The 19848-nt window shown below is 47.5% G+C and overlaps 2 protein-coding genes across 5 annotated transcripts; both read right to left on the reverse strand.

Moving 5' to 3' along the window:
• Positions 1-403: 403 nt before the first annotated feature.
• Positions 404-10051, reverse strand: rap1aa (RAP1A, member of RAS oncogene family a). Of its 2 annotated transcripts, none has more exons than XM_086114119.1 (9): positions 9958-10051; positions 8695-8813; positions 6468-6555; positions 4952-5020; positions 3133-3189; positions 2906-3046; positions 2053-2196; positions 1843-1976; positions 404-905 (listed from the first exon to the last, which is right to left on the reverse strand). In XM_086114119.1, the coding sequence occupies exons 3-8, from the start codon at positions 6522-6524 to the stop codon at positions 1890-1892; spliced, it is 555 nt and encodes a 184-aa protein (XP_085970245.1). In that variant the 5' UTR covers positions 6525-6555; positions 8695-8813; positions 9958-10051; the 3' UTR covers positions 404-905; positions 1843-1889. The 2 variants fall into 2 exon arrangements, with proteins under 2 accessions (XP_085970245.1, XP_085970254.1); XM_086114128.1 differs by having other exon boundaries at positions 8695-8816; positions 9958-9975.
• A 1200-nt stretch (positions 10052-11251) lies between these two features.
• On the reverse strand, positions 11252-18913 carry LOC147210645 (lysine-specific demethylase 5B-B-like). 3 transcript variants are annotated; one of them, XM_086114171.1, is made up of 10 exons: positions 18839-18913; positions 17574-17692; positions 14787-14925; positions 14019-14198; positions 13775-13939; positions 13036-13506; positions 12880-12964; positions 12598-12791; positions 12128-12379; positions 11252-12060 (listed from the first exon to the last, which is right to left on the reverse strand). In XM_086114171.1, exons 3-10 carry the CDS (start codon positions 14799-14801, stop codon positions 11923-11925), a joined length of 1500 nt encoding a protein of 499 aa, XP_085970297.1. In that variant the 5' UTR covers positions 14802-14925; positions 17574-17692; positions 18839-18913; the 3' UTR covers positions 11252-11922. The 3 variants fall into 3 exon arrangements, with proteins under 3 accessions (XP_085970297.1, XP_085970304.1, XP_085970313.1); XM_086114178.1 differs by having other exon boundaries at positions 17574-17695; positions 18839-18871; XM_086114187.1 differs by lacking the exons at positions 17574-17692; positions 18839-18913 and having other exon boundaries at positions 14787-15452.
• Positions 18914-19848: the final 935 nt, after the last annotated feature.

The following is a 19848-nucleotide window of genomic DNA, read 5'->3' on the forward strand; positions in this document are numbered from 1 at the left end:
TTGTTCCACGTGCTGTAGTCATCTCTGGTTGAGGAACTACGTTTTTGAACTTTGTCTACTTTGAGTCGCCGTAGTAGAAAGATGGCAGCGAAACATGGCAGCCTCTTGGAGGGGAGGCACGGCAGGTGCCATATAATTAGCGATTATTTCACCTGCAATAACATCAAAAAATAGATTGCTCTGCTTATTATTGAAATGAATAGTCAGTTTTTGAAATAATGAACAGTGGGGGTGGGGGGGGGAATCAACCAATGTGTAAACTGTTTCCTTGACATAAGTGGAAAAAGAATTTCTGCTGACATGACATTTTCTCTTTCATCTCATTGATGTACACGTCATGTTAAATATATTGGTTCCATGGAAACTAAAGTCATTGATCAACATCAGGACACACAGAAGCAAATTAAAATGTACGTAATTTTAATTTCCCCAAAAGACAAACAGGACAATCTTTGAAGCGATTTAGTACAATGCGTTTTCATCTTTGGGGCAAAAAAAAAAAAAGGACCCCCCCCACCATCAGTCTTTAAAACTTTAACATCAGCTCAGCTTTATTATGCAAAACAGAAGTTGAGTATATGACGTGTAAGGCTTGCAGCTCATTATAAAACCAAGTCACTTGCGAAATATATTATCAAAGTGGGAGAGTAAGTCAAGAACACTGATGCATTGTCATTGCCACTGTTAGTTCATAAATGCAAAAAGGCCAACGCTTAATTAGATGGACTTCAAAAGAACACTTTATATCGGAAACATGGCTCTTTTCGTATTCACCAAAAAACTCTGAAACATCTAACAAACTTAGTCCATTAAAACAAACAAGCAAACAAACAGGATTTCCAAACAGGTGGTGGTGACTCCTGCAGTCTTTCAGCTTTCAGAGAAGACTTGAAACGTCGACAGTTCTTAACATGAGAGACAAAAAGTAAGGATTCAGTGAACCATTTGAGAGTCATTTATGCCCCATGCACGACTTCCCACCTTTTTTCGAGCCCTTGCTCCAGTTTGGACACTGCGGTTTGATGTGAATCCCAATGCCAATGAGTCTTTAGGTTAGGGCGGGACAATTACTCGCCATTTAAATTGGGATTTGGATTTGGACAACATTATGAATGGAAGAAACACTACTCGTATGCACAACAGCGCAAGCTCCCGCCATTGGAACAGTACCCTGATGACACCAAGTGGCCGGTCACGTATGTGATTCTGCCCCCCCTTGGCATCCTTTAAGTTGTTTCATGAAACCCTGGTTGGAGAATGCCGTAAAACTAAACACACAGCAAAAAGACTGACACACGCCGCATCTTCAAATATGAAATATGCTAATTCTCAAGTCAACGGAAAATCCGAATGCGAACTACTCAAGAACCGTGATTGCTATTTTTTCCATCATCGTGCAGCCCTACTTTGTGTCGAAGTAGCGCATCTGCTCCAGCGGGGAACGCCGGCGTGTCACATTATAATACACTGCTGCACACCGATCGGCCGTTGTGAATGCAAAACAAAGGCGGCACTGGAAAGGATTTTCTCTACTCATTCCTTGCATTCTCCTCCTTTGTGCAATTTAATGAATATCTCAACTGCCGCAAAGCCCAAATTCTTTTTGCGCTGTCATCAATTGCTGATTGATGTCCACGTATTTTCCTGAACCGGAGAAGTAAACGGCCTGGACTGTTTTGGCAGTGGATGCCGGTCTACGGAACGAGAAGCTCCTTCACGGGGAATGACGTGCAACTCTGACATCAAGACAGGCAGGGGAAGAAAAGGGCTTTTGAATAGCCGGCCCGCTGCGCAAGAGGGCTGAAGTTCAAAGCACTGAATGACATCCCAACGGCCGCTCACCTGGTCTGGAGCCCCGACTTGGTGAAGGCGTGCATGCCGGGGGCCTTTTAGAGCAGAGTGCAGCCGCCCTTCTTTTTGGGCTTCTTTTCCATCGGCGTTTTTCTGTTGATTTGTCGTACCAGGTCGTAGAAAATCTAAAAAGCGCAGGAAGGTCAAGGGAGCAGGAAACGGGACCAGAGTCGCCCGGCCGCACGCTGCGGGCAAACTTACTTCATTCACGTTGATCTTTGATTTGGCCGACGTCTCTAAAAAGGCACAGTTGCTCCACTGACGGGCCAAGTTCTGACCCTGCTCCTTGCCCACCACGCGCTCGCCCTCCAGGTCGCACTTATTCCCCACCAGGATCATGGGGACCTGCTTGACCAACGCCAAATATTTGGGGTTATGTACTCCATTAAAAAAAGAAAAGAAAAAAAAAGGGAGGGAGGGGCGGGGAGAAGGGAAATGCATGCTTGTCGACAACCACACAGAAGCCCGCCAGACACAGTGCCGTACATGTGAAATTAGGGCTTGGTGACCAATCAAGTTTGATTGATTGATTGCAGCTTCCATCGTTCAAAGCGCGCCGCTTTAGTCCATTGTAAATGAATAATCTCAATTTTCTTCCTGACCCTTTGAGCAACAATTAAAAAGAAAAAGGCAAATCTGGATTGATTTGAATTGATTGGCATATCTCCCAGCCCATAAGTACGCCCCAAACCGTTCCTTCCCTGGATCTTAGATTTTTTTCCCTCCCCTTCCCAGATTTCGGACAAGTGGAGAGGGGCGGTGGCGTGGAAGTGGCGATTACTCGTAGTGATCCATGGCGTAATGGACAGGAGAATCGATTCATTTGTGACAGCCCGAGTTCCATCCACGGCGATGGAACCAAGTCAGCCCGTAAGTCAAGGTGCCGCCGCGGCATGTTGCCATCAACTATGTTCATGCGACACGTCTCGACTGAGAGACAAGCTTTGTATGTTGTGGGGGAGCGAGGTTCGCCTGCTATTTATTGGGGAGGGGGGCGTCATGACAGCGGTAGCAAGGACGACGCATAAAGTATGACTTGATGCATGCCACTCACGTCCTCGGTGTCTTTCACTCGCAGGATTTGCTCGCGGAGGTCCTGCAGGTCATTAAACGTCGACTGCGCCGTGATGGAGTAGACCAGAGCGAAACCCTGCCCGTTCTTCATGTAAAGGTCCCTCATGGCCGTGAACTGCTCCTGGGGAGGACGACAACGGCAAGCGGACACACTTGCTTGATTTGACTTTGGGAAGCGCCCGGCCGGCCGGGTCCAGCTCCACGTACTGTTCCGGCCGTGTCCAAGATCTCCAGCATGCATTGCTGCCCGTCAACTTCCACTTGCTGCAGGAGAGAAAACAAGCCTTCGGTCACCGTTGGGTGCAGCCCGTCCTCAGGGGGGGGGGTTCCAGAAATCTTTTTATCAGACCGCATATTTTAAAAGCCGTACATCAGAGGGCTTAAAAAAAAAAATAAAAACAGTCCAAGATTCTTTTCTCAGGGTAGGGACACATTGCCACTGTCGGGTGGAATCTTAAAAAGGACGACTTCACTGGGGAAGGACAAAAAGTGCGGAAGAGGACACAAAAGGGACGCCCCCTGAAGGTACATTGTGCAAAACAACGTGCCGAGAACGGCCCCTCGGAAGAGACACGCTTAACTCATTCACTCCCAATGACGTTTTTAAACGTCTTTTCAGACTTGGTCTAGAATTGGCTGGTACTGAATGAGTTAAGAAGGTCTGTTCAAACCTTGCCAATGGGCCATCTTGCGCTCCTCCCGCAGTTCAAAGCGTGATGTTATTTATTTGAATCCTTCATTCTGCCGCTGTGCCGGCTTGGCTTGGCTTCCATTCGCGAACGTTCTCTCCACCCGTGCCCGCATTCCGACAAACCCGCTTTGGGCGAGGGCAAGCGATGAGGCGCGAGCATACTTTTGCATTTTGCAATACAAAGAAAAGCTTGCCGACAAAGACCGCGACACCAACGCGGAGGCGCTCACTTACGCCACAATTTACGATCGGATTGCGGACGCTCGGGCGAAGGCGCGTTGCAGCTTTCGCAAAATTTCTGAGGAGCCACACGGCGACGAGACCGGCGATGACAATGTTTGGTTCTGCTCGCGCTACCTTTTGAAAAACTTCCGCACCCCTATTTTTTAAGCCTCCATTTTACGACCGATAAATCAGGCGGCCGACGAAATGCCTTCAAACATCGGGCAAACTCGCAGGCCATTTGCCGATTGTTTTGACTTTAGTGTACTCTGTGACCACGGACGGCCGTTGCACGCAAGTAACGTCGGTCTCGTTGTTTATCCCATACAATTCTGTACCATAACTTCGAGACTTTGAACAGATAGCAAGACATTTGCTGACAAGGGTCATTCTACGGACCTGTCGTTCAAAACAAAGTCAATCGGAATTTTCACAACCGATGCAAGTTGTGCACACTGGCCTGGCCCGGTCACGTTGGGATCGGCTCATGACGGCGGCGATTGGGCGGACTGCTGGCTCTCAAGTGGCAAACCATTTGCCCGTCCGCGCGTCGAGGCACTCGGTATCAAGTGTGGCCATCGGCCGCTCATAAACGAATGCGCTTCTTACCTCTTGTTCAAGAAAGCCTTTCAAAGTGCACCGGCGGCTTACACTTTAACCGACGCAATCCATTTTCATTTCTACAGTGCTCCGACGTGAGCTGCGTCTGAAACAAAGGCTTTCAAGCACGCAACCCTCCTGGCTTGCACTTGCAACAAGTGCATCGAATGTGCATGAAGAGTGGGCGTGGGAGACAGATCACCATGAAATACGTCTGCAATATGCTGAGGAGAATCGGCAATACAGCGGCACCGCAAAAAGTTAACTGCCATAAGGGGAGCAGCAGACAACATGTTTTGAGGCGCCGTGTATGGAAAGACTAAAAAAAAAAAAAAAAAACACTGGGACAGGGTGATAACACCATTAAAGATTTTCTATTTGAAAATAAACTTTCAGCCCAGGGGCTGCAAGAGATTTCAAACAGCCTGCCAACAAAGCTCGGCTTGGAAAGTAACTTTGAGTAAATAAATACTGGAAACCTATTGAAGACAATGCATCCAGAGATTACGGTACCTTTCTGTAGGAGTCTTCTATTGTCGGGTCGTACTTTTCCACAAAAATTCCTTGCACAAACTGCACTGTCTGGAGTGAACAAACAAAAGGTAAGTCACGATCGTATCATTCCAACAATATCAACACAATAACTGTCACAATCTCAACTCCAGTGTATTTTGCCGGCGCTTGAAAACAACCACGGCTGTCAACAAAGTGCTCTACGCGCAGCAAAAAGAATTCGCACAACAACAAACCATAAAACAATCAATGAATCACTAAGACGGTAGAAAGCACAAAAAACAGTCCAACTCAGAAGCAAGCCTCATGCCGAGTCCAAAGCTAAAGACTAAAAATGACGAGTTCGAAGGTGAGTTTCAAAAATGGCCAGCAAGGGGGCTCATTCCAAAGAGAGGGAGGGGCAACGGGAAAGGCGCCAGCCCCTCGGAGCCTCCGCTTAGTTTTCGGTACCTCGAATAGCGTCCGGTCCATTTCAAGATTGGAAAACAAACAAAGTGACTTTTTTTGCTCAGCCGTACATCGATCTGATAGTCATCCCATCCGCATAGCAGTGGAAGGAAATACCGCATGTCCTTCAGATGGAGCCCAATGCGGGCAGATCCAGTGAGAACAGCAGAGGCCCCAGAACGGAGTCCTGTGGAACACCACACGACAGCTACGCAGTTTGTTTTTCGGACTAAACCCGTGTGACTCTGCCGCACATTTCTCAGAATCAAACCCCGCACAAAACACTCTGTGGATTTGTGACTTTATGAAGTGTTCTCTTATCGAGCGAGCGTCAGTGCAAAACAGCGGCACGTTCATCTGAGGTATTTGGAGAGTTTGCTGCTTACTGTATGCATCGAGTGTGACTGTTAAATCCCTTATGGGGCCGAACAAAGCTCAGGAGAAGGAACGCCGTCGAGATTTTCCTTCCAAACGAAAAGCTCTCCTCCTCACTGTCCTTCGTAGAGCACAACGGCTCGCCAAAAAGGTGCAAGTGGCGTTTCATATTCATTTCTTCCCCTGGGATGCCATTTATATCAATTTCACATTGTTTTATGGTTAGTCTCAATAAGAGATATACAGTATTTGTTTGGGTGTCTGGGATGTACACATGACTTCTCCATTATTTCCTATGGGAAATATCACATTCGTTTTCGTATGATTTGGTTTGAACCAAAAATTTGGGGATGGATCAGAAAAACGGCGGTTCCACGGTACAGTACTTGAGGGAAATGCCCTCAAGTTCGATTCACTACTAGGTATATGACAAAAACAGGAATATCTGAATAGACTTGGACATTTGAATGACGTTTGAAAAGGCAACTTTCGCGGCACGACGCTAGGACGAGTGTGTTTGGGTTGGACTGGCATGAATGACACGGGAGAGATTTCAGTCCAAAATATGATTCAAAGAAGATTCTTTGGACTCTTGCTCTCTCATACGGATTTGTTCCACAACAGATTGCCGTTGTCGTCCAGCTGATGCGGTGATAAGAAGAAGAAGACCGACGCAGCGGCGTCAATCCCTCACCAGTGCGGATTTCCCCACGCCTCCTGAACCCAGCACCACCAGCTTGTACTCGCGCATGATGGCCAACTTCAGTGGACACCACGAGGGTCTGTGAAAGGACAGAGAGGCAGTCAGAGGGTGCGCAGGTGACGTTCGGCGACAGGAAGCCCCACACTTTGGGTCCAGGCCAAGCCCAGTTGCTTTTTCCAAAGAAAACTGTTTCAAGGGGAGGTCCCCAAAAACTGACAACAATTTGCTGCTTTGCGACCGGGTCAAACTCCAAAAGCACCGCTTCCATCTGCTGCTACGGCCAAAGTGCTTCGGTGTGAGTGTGTGTGTGTGTGTGGGGGGGGGGGGTGTTTTTAACTTTCTCGTATGATACTGCCTATTTAAAATCTGTTAAAAAAAAAAAAAACACCGTTAGACTAAAGCAGTACAATGTTGTTATTTCTCAACATATTTCCTGTTCCCCATTTGCTCTAAAAATCCATTGTCCAATTAACAGACATGTTTCAGCTAAAAATGTCCACCAATAAGCAAGATGGAATTCTCTGGGGTTTCCCAAATTCATGGGTCAAAATTATCATGACGTCTCATGCGGAAATGGAGTAGGATTTGGGGAACAGCCGTGGAATGGCTCTGTCAAAAGTCATTTTCATCGACTTATTTGCTGGAGGATTTCAGAGGCAGTGGAAGTGCTTGTGGATTTTATTTCATTTTTTATTTGGTGGGGGTGGGGATTCCAAAAGGGCGACTCGCGTTGGAGCCAAACTGAAAATATCAAAGAATAAGATAAGATAACGTTTATAGTCGTGATTTGCAGGAATAAAGTCAGAACTACACAGGGCAATACAACTTCTGTCGGGTAATCATTTCAAAAGAGTTCAAGTGTAAGAATTACAACAGTCAAGTTGTCATTTGCCAAGGACAAAGCCTGAGTATCTTGTGCAACTATGAGCTAACCACCTGGCTGACGTTATTGCAACGATAAACAATATTACAGCGCTCTCTGGAGAGAAAGGGATTGCCGTTTGCTGTGCAAGATTAAAATTATTTTTCATATTTCGCCTCATGCTTGGTCTTAACCTAGTCATGTTACAATTGTATTCTTTATCTCATCATCCAATGCCTCGATAGCGAGAGAGAGCGACAGAGAGAGAGAGAGAGGGAGAGAGACTTCACACTCATTTCTGAGCCTCTTTGAACATATTAATCGTCGTGGGAGTTTGGGAGCTTTGTCCAAAGCGAAGACAACGATACAAAAAGCACTCTGTCACACTCGGGCAGCATTTGCAATTCGAGGAGTGACGTGCGCTGCGCCAGCAGAGGCCCGCACCGACGGCTACACGCGCAACCCCACAATGGGCCATTGTGATCACTCGACTCGAGGGCACGTACAACCCGAAAATGGAAATCGGAGGCCGCAGGCATCGCCGTGACATTCAAATCCTACACGAGAGAGAGGTGACCCGAGAGTAAAGTGCAAACTGAACCTGTCCATGTTATGCTTGCTGCTCTAATAACCAACCATCCGATTACGTAGGTGCAGTTTCAAGTACAGTAATGGTAACAAGCATTAAGGTGTGTTTTTTGGGGGGGGGGGGGGGGGGTTGATTCATTTTGAGTTTCAGGCCCTCCTCTCTCCGGTAACAAATCACGAATAATTGTATATGCTAAAATTTGGCTTTGTTTCACAAACTACCCTTCCTAACATACACCACAAGGAAGTAGCGTGGATGCTTTTCCCTCTGGCGGCTCTACTGATTACTCCGCCAATCCTTTGCCAATTAGATGCGGCGTCTGACATCACAGCGATGTCAAATGCTCGCCCAAGGCAACACGGCGTTTCGTCGACGCGCCCTCGCGGAATGGGCTCGTCGTTTATGACAGGCAGCGTGTTGTTAAGCGCAGGGCGAAAGACCTTTAAAGGTCTTTTATTGTCAGAAGTCTAATTCTAGCCCCGTGTGTATCGATAAGTGCTTTCGAAATTAAGATGAAGATATCCTTTATTTGTCCCACACTGGGGAAATTTACAGTCTACAGCAGCAAGATTGTGGGTAGAAAGAAGAAAGAAAAAAAACAAACACCGTTGAATTAAGTGTAATATAAATACAAAATGGATAAATTGCAGTGCTATTTACAATTGTTTTTCACATTAAATTATTATTATTATTATTACTATTTTTATTCAGCAGCCTGACAGCAGTCGGTAGGAAATCAATCTGAAAATAAAAACACATCAACATACTGTGTAGACAGCAGCTGCAAAGGTCAACTCCCTCTACATCTGGGAGATCCTTGGGTGCACAGAAGACAGCGGCGGGTGCTCCGGGTCACCGGGGGCCACAAAGCTTGAAATAGGCCTTCCTGCTTCATCAGAAAAGTCAAGTCAAGTCAACTGTATTTCTCGAGCACTTTCAAACAGCCATCGCTGCATACAAAGTGCTGTACATGAAGTGATTTAACATAAACAATAAACAGTAAAACAAATCGGTAATAAAGATGGTAGAAAGCACCAAACAGACTAGAAAAGGGAATGTTTATTAAAAGTCAGCAACAATGAAAGGAGGACTGCGCGATCTAGTGCTTTGAACGCAGTCAAACTCAACATGCAGTTGAGAGCTACCCGGCGGAAGCATTTCGAACCGAGTAAAAGCAACATAGACGTACAATAAATACTTCATGGGCGAATTGTCCAAAAACTCGCTGTAAGCCTTGCCACCAACGACCTAAAAAGCATCTCATTAAAGCACTACTCAAGAAGCGATGTGGTACTTTTAATACAAAAAGGAAAGCGGGGCTGTTGGAATGATAACAATAAACTGGACGTCATATTACAGAAAAGCCGTTGTCGAAAAGAAAGGGTGTGGCTAATAGTTTGCCAAACTTGTCCATCGCACGAAATCCCCAAGCGAAAAAGTCAGCTTTTGCCAGCGTGACAAAAGAAAATAAACTTTTAAACACAATGGGGCGGGGGGGGGGGCAAGTTTTGTGAGTTGCTGTTAAAACTAGGACAGTCCTGTTACTGTCCTAGCACTACGCTAACGTCGATGGAATGAAGACATGACAAGCGACACCGGATGTTACTGTGAATAAGGAAATAGGCACCGTGTCGACTATCGTTGGGTTCACGGAGAAATATGAATCGAAGCTGAGCTCAATTTATCACCCTTTTCACTTTAAAGGGGCGACGACAAAACTCAAGTCGAGTTTTACGCCAACACCACCGGGGGCACTTTGAGGTAGCTCTCCAGCGCAGAAGCAACAAACTAAACTTTCCGTGACAGCAGTGTGCCGCCAAAGGGGATTTCTGTCGACAACAACCGCAGTTAATCATTTAGCTTGAGGTTAGCAACCCGCGAACCTGTGCGCTAATACACTTCCCGCCGCGGCTCGTTTTTCTGTCTCGATGGCGACTTCAACGGTATTGAGCAAAACCAACTGGAGTTGAAAGCTGGACAGATGTGCGACCGACAGCAAATCGGACTCGGAAGCTTGTCAAAACACTCACCGTTTTCCGTTTTCGGCTGTGTGAATGCGTCCGTGCCCGAAAAATCATACTGGGCGAACGTGCGGAAGGATCCAGACGACGGCCGTTGATTGGCTCAAGATCGGCCAATCACAGCGCTGCGTGTTCGGGCGCTTATTTCAACCTTGGTGAAAACTTTTCACTCAGTAGCTCGGCTTCTTTGTCATTTTCAATTGTGCCTCAATCTACTGGAATTGTATTGCAACGCATCGTTGAAAGTAGCAAAAAAAACCAAAAAAACATTAAATATTTAGTAAAGAATTCAGATGCCATCCGCTTACAAGATAAGATAACCTTTATTTCTCCCACACTGGGGAAATTTGCAGTCTACAGCAGCAAGATTGGGGGTGGGACGGGGTCAGACCACACAGGAAGGCCGTGGCCCGGAATCGAAGCCTGCGCCTCTGCACTGTGAGGCGGGCGTGCTAACGGGTCGCCCACCATGCCGCCCTCCTTCCATTCAATGAGTCATATATGACACTTTTTACGTTCGAAAAATCACGGCGCCCCCTCAAACACAAATAATATCGCAGAACGTTCTTCTAACTGTGGGGGAAATGAACGCATATGTTTAAAAATCACCGGACTTATTTGAAGCATTCTTAATTTTTGCAAATAAACGACGCTTCCTCCGCTTGCAATTTGGGATTTATGTTGTCAGCAACCGTACAATGCGTTTTGGGAAAGAGAAATGGAGGCAAGATTCGGGACAGAGGTGCGCATTTGTGAGCAACTGTACAGATTCACGTCTTGGCTTGGAGGGCCACCGTTGCTGTTGTATTGATGGAGACGCGCAGAAAAGGTCAGGAGTATTATGAAGTGTATTATGGGCGTGACTGCGTCAGGGATCGGCTGTGATCTTATTCGAAGTAAGATCCCTCCGCAAGACCGTTTAGAGACTCGACTTTGGATGGTTTGAGACTGGGAGAAGGAAGATGAGGAAGACGGTGCAAGGCAAGAAAGCGAGCTGGAGAAGGAAGTTGATCGATGGATGAGAAGATGATGCAGAAGGTAAGACATGTATGGGGAAAACGATGGGGCGCCTTGACGACCCAAGCCAAGACAAAAAAAAACAAATAAAGCTTCCAGTGCTGTAGTTTAGTTGACAGTGTGACGCGCATCTGTCATGTTCAAACAAAACTTGCCGCCCTGCTTTGGTTCATTTTATTGCGAAAGGCTGAGCATCCTCCTCTTCAGCTTTCAAAATAAATGCACACATGTTGCTTTTGCCACGGCGCGACACACAACCGATCACTGTATCAAAGACAGACGTATCCATAGAACAAAATGAATTTATTCCACAATATAAACTATAGCAAGTCCACACTGAGTATCCTATCCCAAGTTCCACGCTGCCATTTGTACATGTGAGCAGCTGCGCCCGTTCCCCGCTGTACATCGCACCATTGCTACGGCAGCAACCATTCGCCGGAGATCCATTTGTTAAATCGGACAGAAATTATTGCTCGGATAAATAAAACTATTCTACAAAAATGGCAAGATTCATATGAAGATGCATGTACTAAATGCTGGATTCAAAAGGGAGGTGGGAGAAAACCTTGGCTCCGACGTCATTAAATCTTGCGCGGCATGCAATCAGGCTTGAGAGAAGAGAATATTGACCCCCCTGATCAACCATTTAACCTTGACTGGGTGCGTTTGAAGTAAGACTCCTTTGCGTCGATGTAGTGGCATCCCATGCAATACACATCACATCCTGCTTTTTTTCCCCCTCCATTTTGACCGCCACAAACAATTCATAAGTAAATATATATAATATGCATGTAAAAATCCCCCCCCCCCTTCCCCCCCCAAAAAAAGAACCAAACAATTATAGTTCTGGACAACAAGTGAAAGAGAAGATAGCACCATTGTTACAAAAGGGTTGGACAAAGGTGAGGGTGAGGCTGGTGGCACCCGACAAGCATCCTTTTGGGCGGGATCGCTTCATTCCATCATGCGCGTGGTGCTCAGTGCACATCGGACACAAACGTAGTCCTCCTTCTCCGCCGTTTCGGCCGTGACCCCAACACACACTTGGTGAAACCACTGGTTGCAGCAGCCATCGCACTGGACCCAGTCCACCTGCGGACAAGAAGGCAAATGCAGTCGCTTTTTGATGCCTCTGGTCGTTTCCAGACTTTCTCCCCACCTCGTTTCCCTCGGGGAGCTGGCATCGCTCTGCGGGACACGCGGCCATGTCCTCGTCGGACTCGTCGGACTGCGAGATATCAGAACGCGGCGAGGACAAGTTGGAGGCCGGCCTGCGCTGAACTTCCTTTTGATTCAGCTTCTGTCTTTTGTGAGAATGCTTTGTGTCCCTCGCCCGCCGCTCCCCGTGGATCGCCAAATGCCTCTTTGCTTTCTTTTCTGGCACCATCAGAGCTTCCCTCACTTTTGCGTCCTGGGAGACAGAGCACATTAGATAACAAGCATATTAAAAAAAAAAAAAAAAAGTATCTGTGTATTTTTCTCACTTTCCATTTTTGATTTGCAACCGGACGTCAAAAAAGTGACAGAAACTAACGGCCAATGAAAAATCAAACCCTGTCATGCGACCTGTTGGAAAACAGATGAAAGAGGGCCTGGCCCGGCCACTGGGTGGCGGCTGATGCCGTTTACCTGACTGAGTTTGGTTCCCTGAGAGTGAAAGTGTCCACGTTTGTCGCAGTCCGCGGAATCGTCCCGTGCTGGAGACATGGCGCGCTGGCTCGTGGCTCTGTCCAATAAAAGACGCTGCAGCGTGTGGACTTCTGGCAGTGACACTTGCAGGAGGAGGCCTTCCACCATCAGTTCCTCCAGGTCCTGATTCAAGCCTGTCAAGCCAAAGGCGTCGCGTCAAAACGAGAGCACCGTTTCCTTTCCGCGGATCCAATCGGCGCGGGAGGGGGACGGGCGGCTGACCCTGCAGCGGGATGCATCTCTGCTCGGTATAGAAGACTGTCTGGGAATGGCTGATCTTGTTCCACTCCGGAGTCAAACAAGGGGCCTGCGGGAAAACACCAAGATGACGAAACCCCGATCCCCCAAAGCGAGCGAAAAAGGGAGACGACGCGCGACCTGCGTGTTGCCGTAAGTGTCGGCCGAGTCTGACGCGCAGCGGGTCAGAACGGGGGGCGGCAGCTCGCTGAAATGGCAAGACTGCACGATCTGCTGCGCCCGACGCTGCCAGTTGACCGTCCTCTCAACCAGGTGGTGCAGCGCGTCCCCTTCCGGCAGCCGAACTCTGATCCGCCTCAGGGACGCGAGCAGGGGCTGAACTTTGCTCAGCGGAGGCTTTCTGGATCTCTGACACCGGGGGCACAGCCACGGAGGCGCGTCGCCGAGGTCCGATCGGTCCCGGACGCACACGCTGTGGAAGGCGTCCCGGCACAGCTCGCACTGCAGCATGGCTCCCATCAGCGCCTTCTGACAGACGCACACCTTCAGGTCCGTGCAGTCCGCAGTCGGGAGCAGCTTGGACTCGTTTGTCGCTCTCAGCTGCCGGAAGGCCTCCATCTCCCTGGCCCGCAGAGCCTCTAGCGTCGCATTCTGAAAACCAAGACCGGTCCCCCCGTTCAGGTGGCGAGAGGCAATGTATTTTGTTTGCGAGACGGACTTTGGCCCAGACGAGATCGCCGCTTCGGAGGGACGACGCGAGGGAGGATTTACGAGTTCCTTCCAGATGAGGCTTACCGAGGCGGACAACGGACGCACAACATCCGTTAACGCGCAGGAAAGGATTTGGGAAGATAGACGGTGCGCGTCAAGCCAACGACGTATCGCGATGGATCGAGGTTCCAGCTAGACGACCACTTACAACAGAAGCGGAGTCCTTGGCCTCCGAAAGCGCTTTCTCCACATCGCTGACGGTGTTGAGGAGCCTGGGGCTTTTCTTCTTGCTACTTTTAGGCGATTCCTTCCCCTTCTTGGCCTTCCTCTTCGGGGAGCCTTCACGTCCAACCTCACATCTTGGACACAAAGCCTGCAACGCAAAAGGCAACGGTCGGGCCTCCCGTTTGCTCCAGAGCCGTAAGGATGACTCCGGCGCAGGAGGGCTTTACCTCCAGTAGGGTGTTGGCCGTGTCCTTCGGAAGGAAAAGGGAGGCGGCGGATTCTTTCCAGTCTTGCACTTCTGCCACGACAGACTGGAGTCTGTCTAAGGGCTCCAGGTGGACTTGGATGGCTTGTCCTCGTAGCACCATATCCGTTAAGTTGTCCACCAGAGGTCTGCGGTCATTCGCCTGCAAAACAACGCGGTTGTGGGTTAGCGCGTCCCTCCACCGGGCTCACAGACAAGCTTCCTCCTTCTGCGCTGTCAGAGTCGTGCTTCCCCGATCTTTTTCGAGCGACCCCGTTTCATTTTCGGGGATACCTCCGGGTATCACCTCGGATGCTTTTTAAGGCCATTTAAGGCCTTCATTTTCACAAAATCCACGTACATCATGACTTGTCATGCTTTGAAACCCCTGACATGGCCATGAGCCCTTTTTATTGAGCTCCGTACATTTGGCTAATCTGTAATTTATTTATTCGTTTGGGGATTCCGTAGATTGTTTTGTATTATTTTACTAAGCTGCTGCTATATTGTGTTGAAGCCCATCATATTTTTGTGTCTTTTAAGTGTGTGTGTGTGTGTGTGGGGGGGGGGGGGGGGGGGGTTTGACATTCACACGAAAAGTCCAGCGCGCTATCAGAAGCTTTACGAGAAGCCAACCCCGCATTCGGATGCAATTTTTCTTGATCAAGCACATCGGATATCTTTTGCCTTGTGAGCGCACCCCAGGTAAGACTCTGAAGCATGTGTCCAAAGGCGCCAAGTGCATCCTGACCTGAAGCTCCTCCATTTCTTGGAGCCACTCGAGAGCTTTTCTGATGGTGTCCTTCAGGAGGAGGCAGTTAGGGAGATGAGAGGAGATGCCGGAAACTTCCTCAGCCGCAGCACTCAGGGTCTCAATGGAGTGAGGCGGTCTGATGGGTGAAGCAGGAGAAGCAAAGAGGACACTGTGACCTTCAAGATCAAATGAATGAGGTCGTTCGTTTTTGGTTTTGGAAAACTTGAAAATTATGCATAAAATATTGGAGGGGGGATCCCCTAGAAAAAAAAAATCCCCCCAAATTCTTTTGTTGCATTGTTTCCAGTCCACGCAGGAAATGGAATTGTTCAAAGGCCGGCTCACACGGTCTAGGACGCCAAATTGCTGCTCTCTGAGAAACCAGGAGACGTTCCATGAAAACGCTTTGTCCTCGTGAATTCAAATGTTTGCAAAACCCAACAGGGTGAAACTCCAAAATCTGAGCTAAGCAATGGCAAAGGAACATCAGTCACTTTTGGAGTTGAAGCTCAAAGTTAAGATGGAGGCATGCGCATTCCTTAACCGCCATGCCATTGAAAGCAACTCGCGACAGGAAAAGCCGGACAGCGCCGGTGGAATGAGGCGGGGAACTAAACGTGATGCTCACTTTTTGTTGATCTGGTTGAATATTCTAGCCACAGCTTTTTTTGCACTAGCTGGAATTCAAATGAAGCAAAATCAGGCCCCACACTTTGGGTCCAGGCCAAGCCCAGTTGCTTTTTCCAAAGAAAACTGTTTCAAGGGGAGGTCCCCAAAAACTGACAACAATTTGCTGCTTTGCGACCGGGTCAAACTCCAAAAGCACCGCTTCCATCTGCTGCTACGGCCAAAGTGCTTCGGTGTGAGTGTGTGTGTGTGTGTGGGGGGGGGGGGGGTGTTTTTAACTTTCTCGTATGATACTGCCTATTTAAAATCTGTTAAAAAAAAAAAAAACACCGTTAGACTAAAGCAGTACAATGTTGTTATTTCTCAACATATTTCCTGTTCCCCATTTGCTCTAAAAATCCATTGTCCAATTAACAGACATGTTTCAGCTAAAAATGTCCACCAATAAGCAAGATGGAATTCTCTGGGGTTTCCCAAATTCATGGGTCAAAATTATCATGACGTCTCATGCGGAAATGGAGTAGGATTTGGGGAACAGCCGTGGAATGGCTCTGTCAAAAGTCATTTTCATCGACTTATTTGCTGGAGGATTTCAGAGGCAGTGGAAGTGCTTGTGGATTTTATTTCATTTTTTATTTGGTGGGGGTGGGGATTCCAAAAGGGCGACTCGCGTTGGAGCCAAACTGAAAATATCAAAGAATAAGATAACGTTTATAGTCGTGATTTGCAGGAATAAAGTCAGAACTACACAGGGCAATACAACTTCTGTCGGGTAATCATTTCAAAAGAGTTCAAGTGTAAGAATTACAACAGTCAAGTTGTCATTTGCCAAGGACAAAGCCTGAGTATCTTGTGCAACTATGAGCTAACCACCTGGCTGACGTTATTGCAACGATAAACAATATTACAGCGCTCTCTGGAGAGAAAGGGATTGCCGTTTGCTGTGCAAGATTAAAATTATTTTTCATATTTCGCCTCATGCTTGGTCTTAACCTAGTCATGTTACAATTGTATTCTTTATCTCATCATCCAATGCCTCGATAGCGAGAGAGAGCGACAGAGAGAGAGAGAGAGGGAGAGAGACTTCACACTCATTTCTGAGCCTCTTTGAACATATTAATCGTCGTGGGAGTTTGGGAGCTTTGTCCAAAGCGAAGACAACGATACAAAAAGCACTCTGTCACACTCGGGCAGCATTTGCAATTCGAAGAGTGACGTGCGCTGCGCCAGCAGAGGCCCGCACCGACGGCTACACGCGCAACCCCACAATGGGCCATTGTGATCACTCGACTCGAGGGCACGTACAACCCGAAAATGGAAATCGGAGGCCGCAGGCATCGCCGTGACATTCAAATCCTACACGAGAGAGAGGTGACCCGAGAGTAAAGTGCAAACTGAACCTGTCCATGTTATGCTTGCTGCTCTAATAACCAACCATCCGATTACGTAGGTGCAGTTTCAAGTACAGTAATGGTAACAAGCATTAAGGTGTGTTTTTTTTTTGGGGGGGGGGGGGGTTGATTCATTTTGAGTTTCAGGCCCTCCTCTCTCCGGTAACAAATCACGAATAATTGTATATGCTAAAATTTGGCTTTGTTTCACAAACTACCCTTCCTAACATACACCACAAGGAAGTAGCGTGGATGCTTTTCCCTCTGGCGGCTCTACTGATTACTCCGCCAATCCTTTGCCAATTAGATGCGGCGTCTGACATCACAGCGATGTCAAATGCTCGCCCAAGGCAACACGGCGTTTCGTCGACGCGCCCTCGCGGAATGGGCTCGTCGTTTATGACAGGCAGCGTGTTGTTAAGCGCAGGGCGAAAGACCTTTAAAGGAAGTGTTTTATTGTCAGAAGTCTAATTCTAGCCCCGTGTGTATCGATAAGTGCTTTCGAAATTAAGATGAAGATATCCTTTATTTGTCCCACACTGGGGAAATTTACAGTCTACAGCAGCAAGATTGTGGGTAGAAAGAAGAAAGAAAAAAACAAACACCGTTGAATTAAGTGTAATATAAATACAAAATGGATAAATTGCAGTGCTATTTACAATTGTTTTTCACATTAAATTATTATTATTATTATTACTATTTTTATTCAGCAGCCTGACAGCAGTCGGTAGGAAATCAATCTGAAAATAAAAACACATCAACATACTGTGTAGACAGCAGCTGCAAAGGTCAACTCCCTCTACATCTGGGAGATCCTTGGGTGCACAGAAGACAGCGGCGGGTGCTCCGGGTCACCGGGGGCCACAAAGCTTGAAATAGGCCTTCCTGCTTCATCAGAAAAGTCAAGTCAAGTCAACTGTATTTCTCGAGCACTTTCAAACAGCCATCGCTGCATACAAAGTGCTGTACATGAAGTGATTTAACATAAACAATAAACAGTAAAACAAATCGGTAATAAAGATGGTAGAAAGCACCAAACAGACTAGAAAAGGGAATGTTTATTAAAAGTCAGCAACAATGAAAGGAGGACTGCGCGATCTAGTGCTTTGAACGCAGTCAAACTCAACATGCAGTTGAGAGCTACCCGGCGGAAGCATTTCGAACCGAGTAAAAGCAACATAGACGTACAATAAATACTTCATGGGCGAATTGTCCAAAAACTCGCTGTAAGCCTTGCCACCAACGACCTAAAAAGCATCTCATTAAAGCACTACTCAAGAAGCGATGTGGTACTTTTAATACAAAAAGGAAAGCGGGGCTGTTGGAATGATAACAATAAACTGGACGTCATATTACAGAAAAGCCGTTGTCGAAAAGAAAGGGTGTGGCTAATAGTTTGCCAAACTTGTCCATCGCACGAAATCCCCAAGCGAAAAAGTCAGCTTTTGCCAGCGTGACAAAAGAAAATAAACTTTTAAACACAATGGGGCGGGGGGGGGGGGGCAAGTTTTGTGAGTTGCTGTTAAAACTAGGACAGTCCTGTTACTGTCCTAGCACTACGCTAACGTCGATGGAATGAAGACATGACAAGCGACACCGGATGTTACTGTGAATAAGGAAATAGGCACCGTGTCGACTATCGTTGGGTTCACGGAGAAATATGAATCGAAGCTGAGCTCAATTTATCACCCTTTTCACTTTAAAGGGGCGACGACAAAACTCAAGTCGAGTTTTACGCCAACACCACCGGGGGCACTTTGAGGTAGCTCTCCAGCGCAGAAGCAACAAACTAAACTTTCCGTGACAGCAGTGTGCCGCCAAAGGGGATTTCTGTCGACAACAACCGCAGTTAATCATTTAGCTTGAGGTTAGCAACCCGCGAACCTGTGCGCTAATACACTTCCCGCCGCGGCTCGTTTTTCTGTCTCGATGGCGACTTCAACGGTATTGAGCAAAACCAACTGGAGTTGAAAGCTGGACAGATGTGCGACCGACAGCAAATCGGACTCGGAAGCTTGTCAAAACACTCACCGTTTTCCGTTTTCGGCTGTGTGAATGCGTCCGTGCCCGAAAAATCATACTGGGCGAACGTGCGGAAGGATCCAGACGACGGCCGTTGATTGGCTCAAGATCGGCCAATCACAGCGCTGCGTGTTCGGGCGCTTATTTCAACCTTGGTGAAAACTTTTCACTCAGTAGCTCGGCTTCTTTGTCATTTTCAATTGTGCCTCAATCTACTGGAATTGTATTGCAACGCATCGTTGAAAGTAGCAAAAAAAACCAAAAAAACATTAAATATTTAGTAAAGAATTCAGATGCCATCCGCTTACAAGATAAGATAACCTTTATTTCTCCCACACTGGGGAAATTTGCAGTCTACAGCAGCAAGATTGGGGGTGGGACGGGGTCAGACCACACAGGAAGGCCGTGGCCCGGAATCGAAGCCTGCGCCTCTGCACTGTGAGGCGGGCGTGCTAACGGGTCGCCCACCATGCCGCCCTCCTTCCATTCAATGAGTCATATATGACACTTTTTACGTTCGAAAAATCACGGCGCCCCCTCAAACACAAATAATATCGCAGAACGTTCTTCTAACTGTGGGGGAAATGAACGCATATGTTTAAAAATCACCGGACTTATTTGAAGCATTCTTAATTTTTGCAAATAAACGACGCTTCCTCCGCTTGCAATTTGGGATTTATGTTGTCAGCAACCGTACAATGCGTTTTGGGAAAGAGAAATGGAGGCAAGATTCGGGACAGAGGTGCGCATTTGTGAGCAACTGTACAGATTCACGTCTTGGCTTGGAGGGCCACCGTTGCTGTTGTATTGATGGAGACGCGCAGAAAAGGTCAGGAGTATTATGAAGTGTATTATGGGCGTGACTGCGTCAGGGATCGGCTGTGATCTTATTCGAAGTAAGATCCCTCCGCAAGACCGTTTAGAGACTCGACTTTGGATGGTTTGAGACTGGGAGAAGGAAGATGAGGAAGACGGTGCAAGGCAAGAAAGCGAGCTGGAGAAGGAAGTTGATCGATGGA

This window comes from Hippocampus guttulatus, chromosome 1 (assembly GCF_054856545.1).
Source record: "Hippocampus guttulatus isolate MCC_2025c chromosome 1, RoL_Hgut_1.0, whole genome shotgun sequence".
Classification (NCBI taxonomy): domain Eukaryota; kingdom Metazoa; phylum Chordata; class Actinopteri; order Syngnathiformes; family Syngnathidae; genus Hippocampus; species Hippocampus guttulatus.

Excerpts from the sequence above, each read along its gene's own strand:
- rap1aa (XM_086114119.1), bottom strand. The coding sequence starts at position 6,524 with ATGCGCGAGTACAAGCTGGTGGTGCTGGGTTCAGGAGGCGTGGGGAAA. Across the intron at positions 5,021-6,467 it reads GCGTGGGGAAATCCGCACTG|ACAGTGCAGTTTGTGCAAGG; the intron begins GTGAGGGATTGA and ends TGTTCACTCCAG. Across the intron at positions 2,197-2,905 it reads GAGTGAAAGACACCGAGGAC|GTCCCCATGATCCTGGTGGG; the intron begins GTGAGTGGCATG and ends TTGGTCAAGCAG.
- LOC147210645 (XM_086114171.1), bottom strand. Across the intron at positions 13,507-13,774 it reads CCAAGGACTCCGCTTCTGTT|AATGCGACGCTAGAGGCTCT; the intron begins GTAAGTGGTCGT and ends CTTGGTTTTCAG. Across the intron at positions 12,061-12,127 it reads AGCTCCCCGAGGGAAACGAG|GTGGACTGGGTCCAGTGCGA; the intron begins GTGGGGAGAAAG and ends TCTTGTCCGCAG.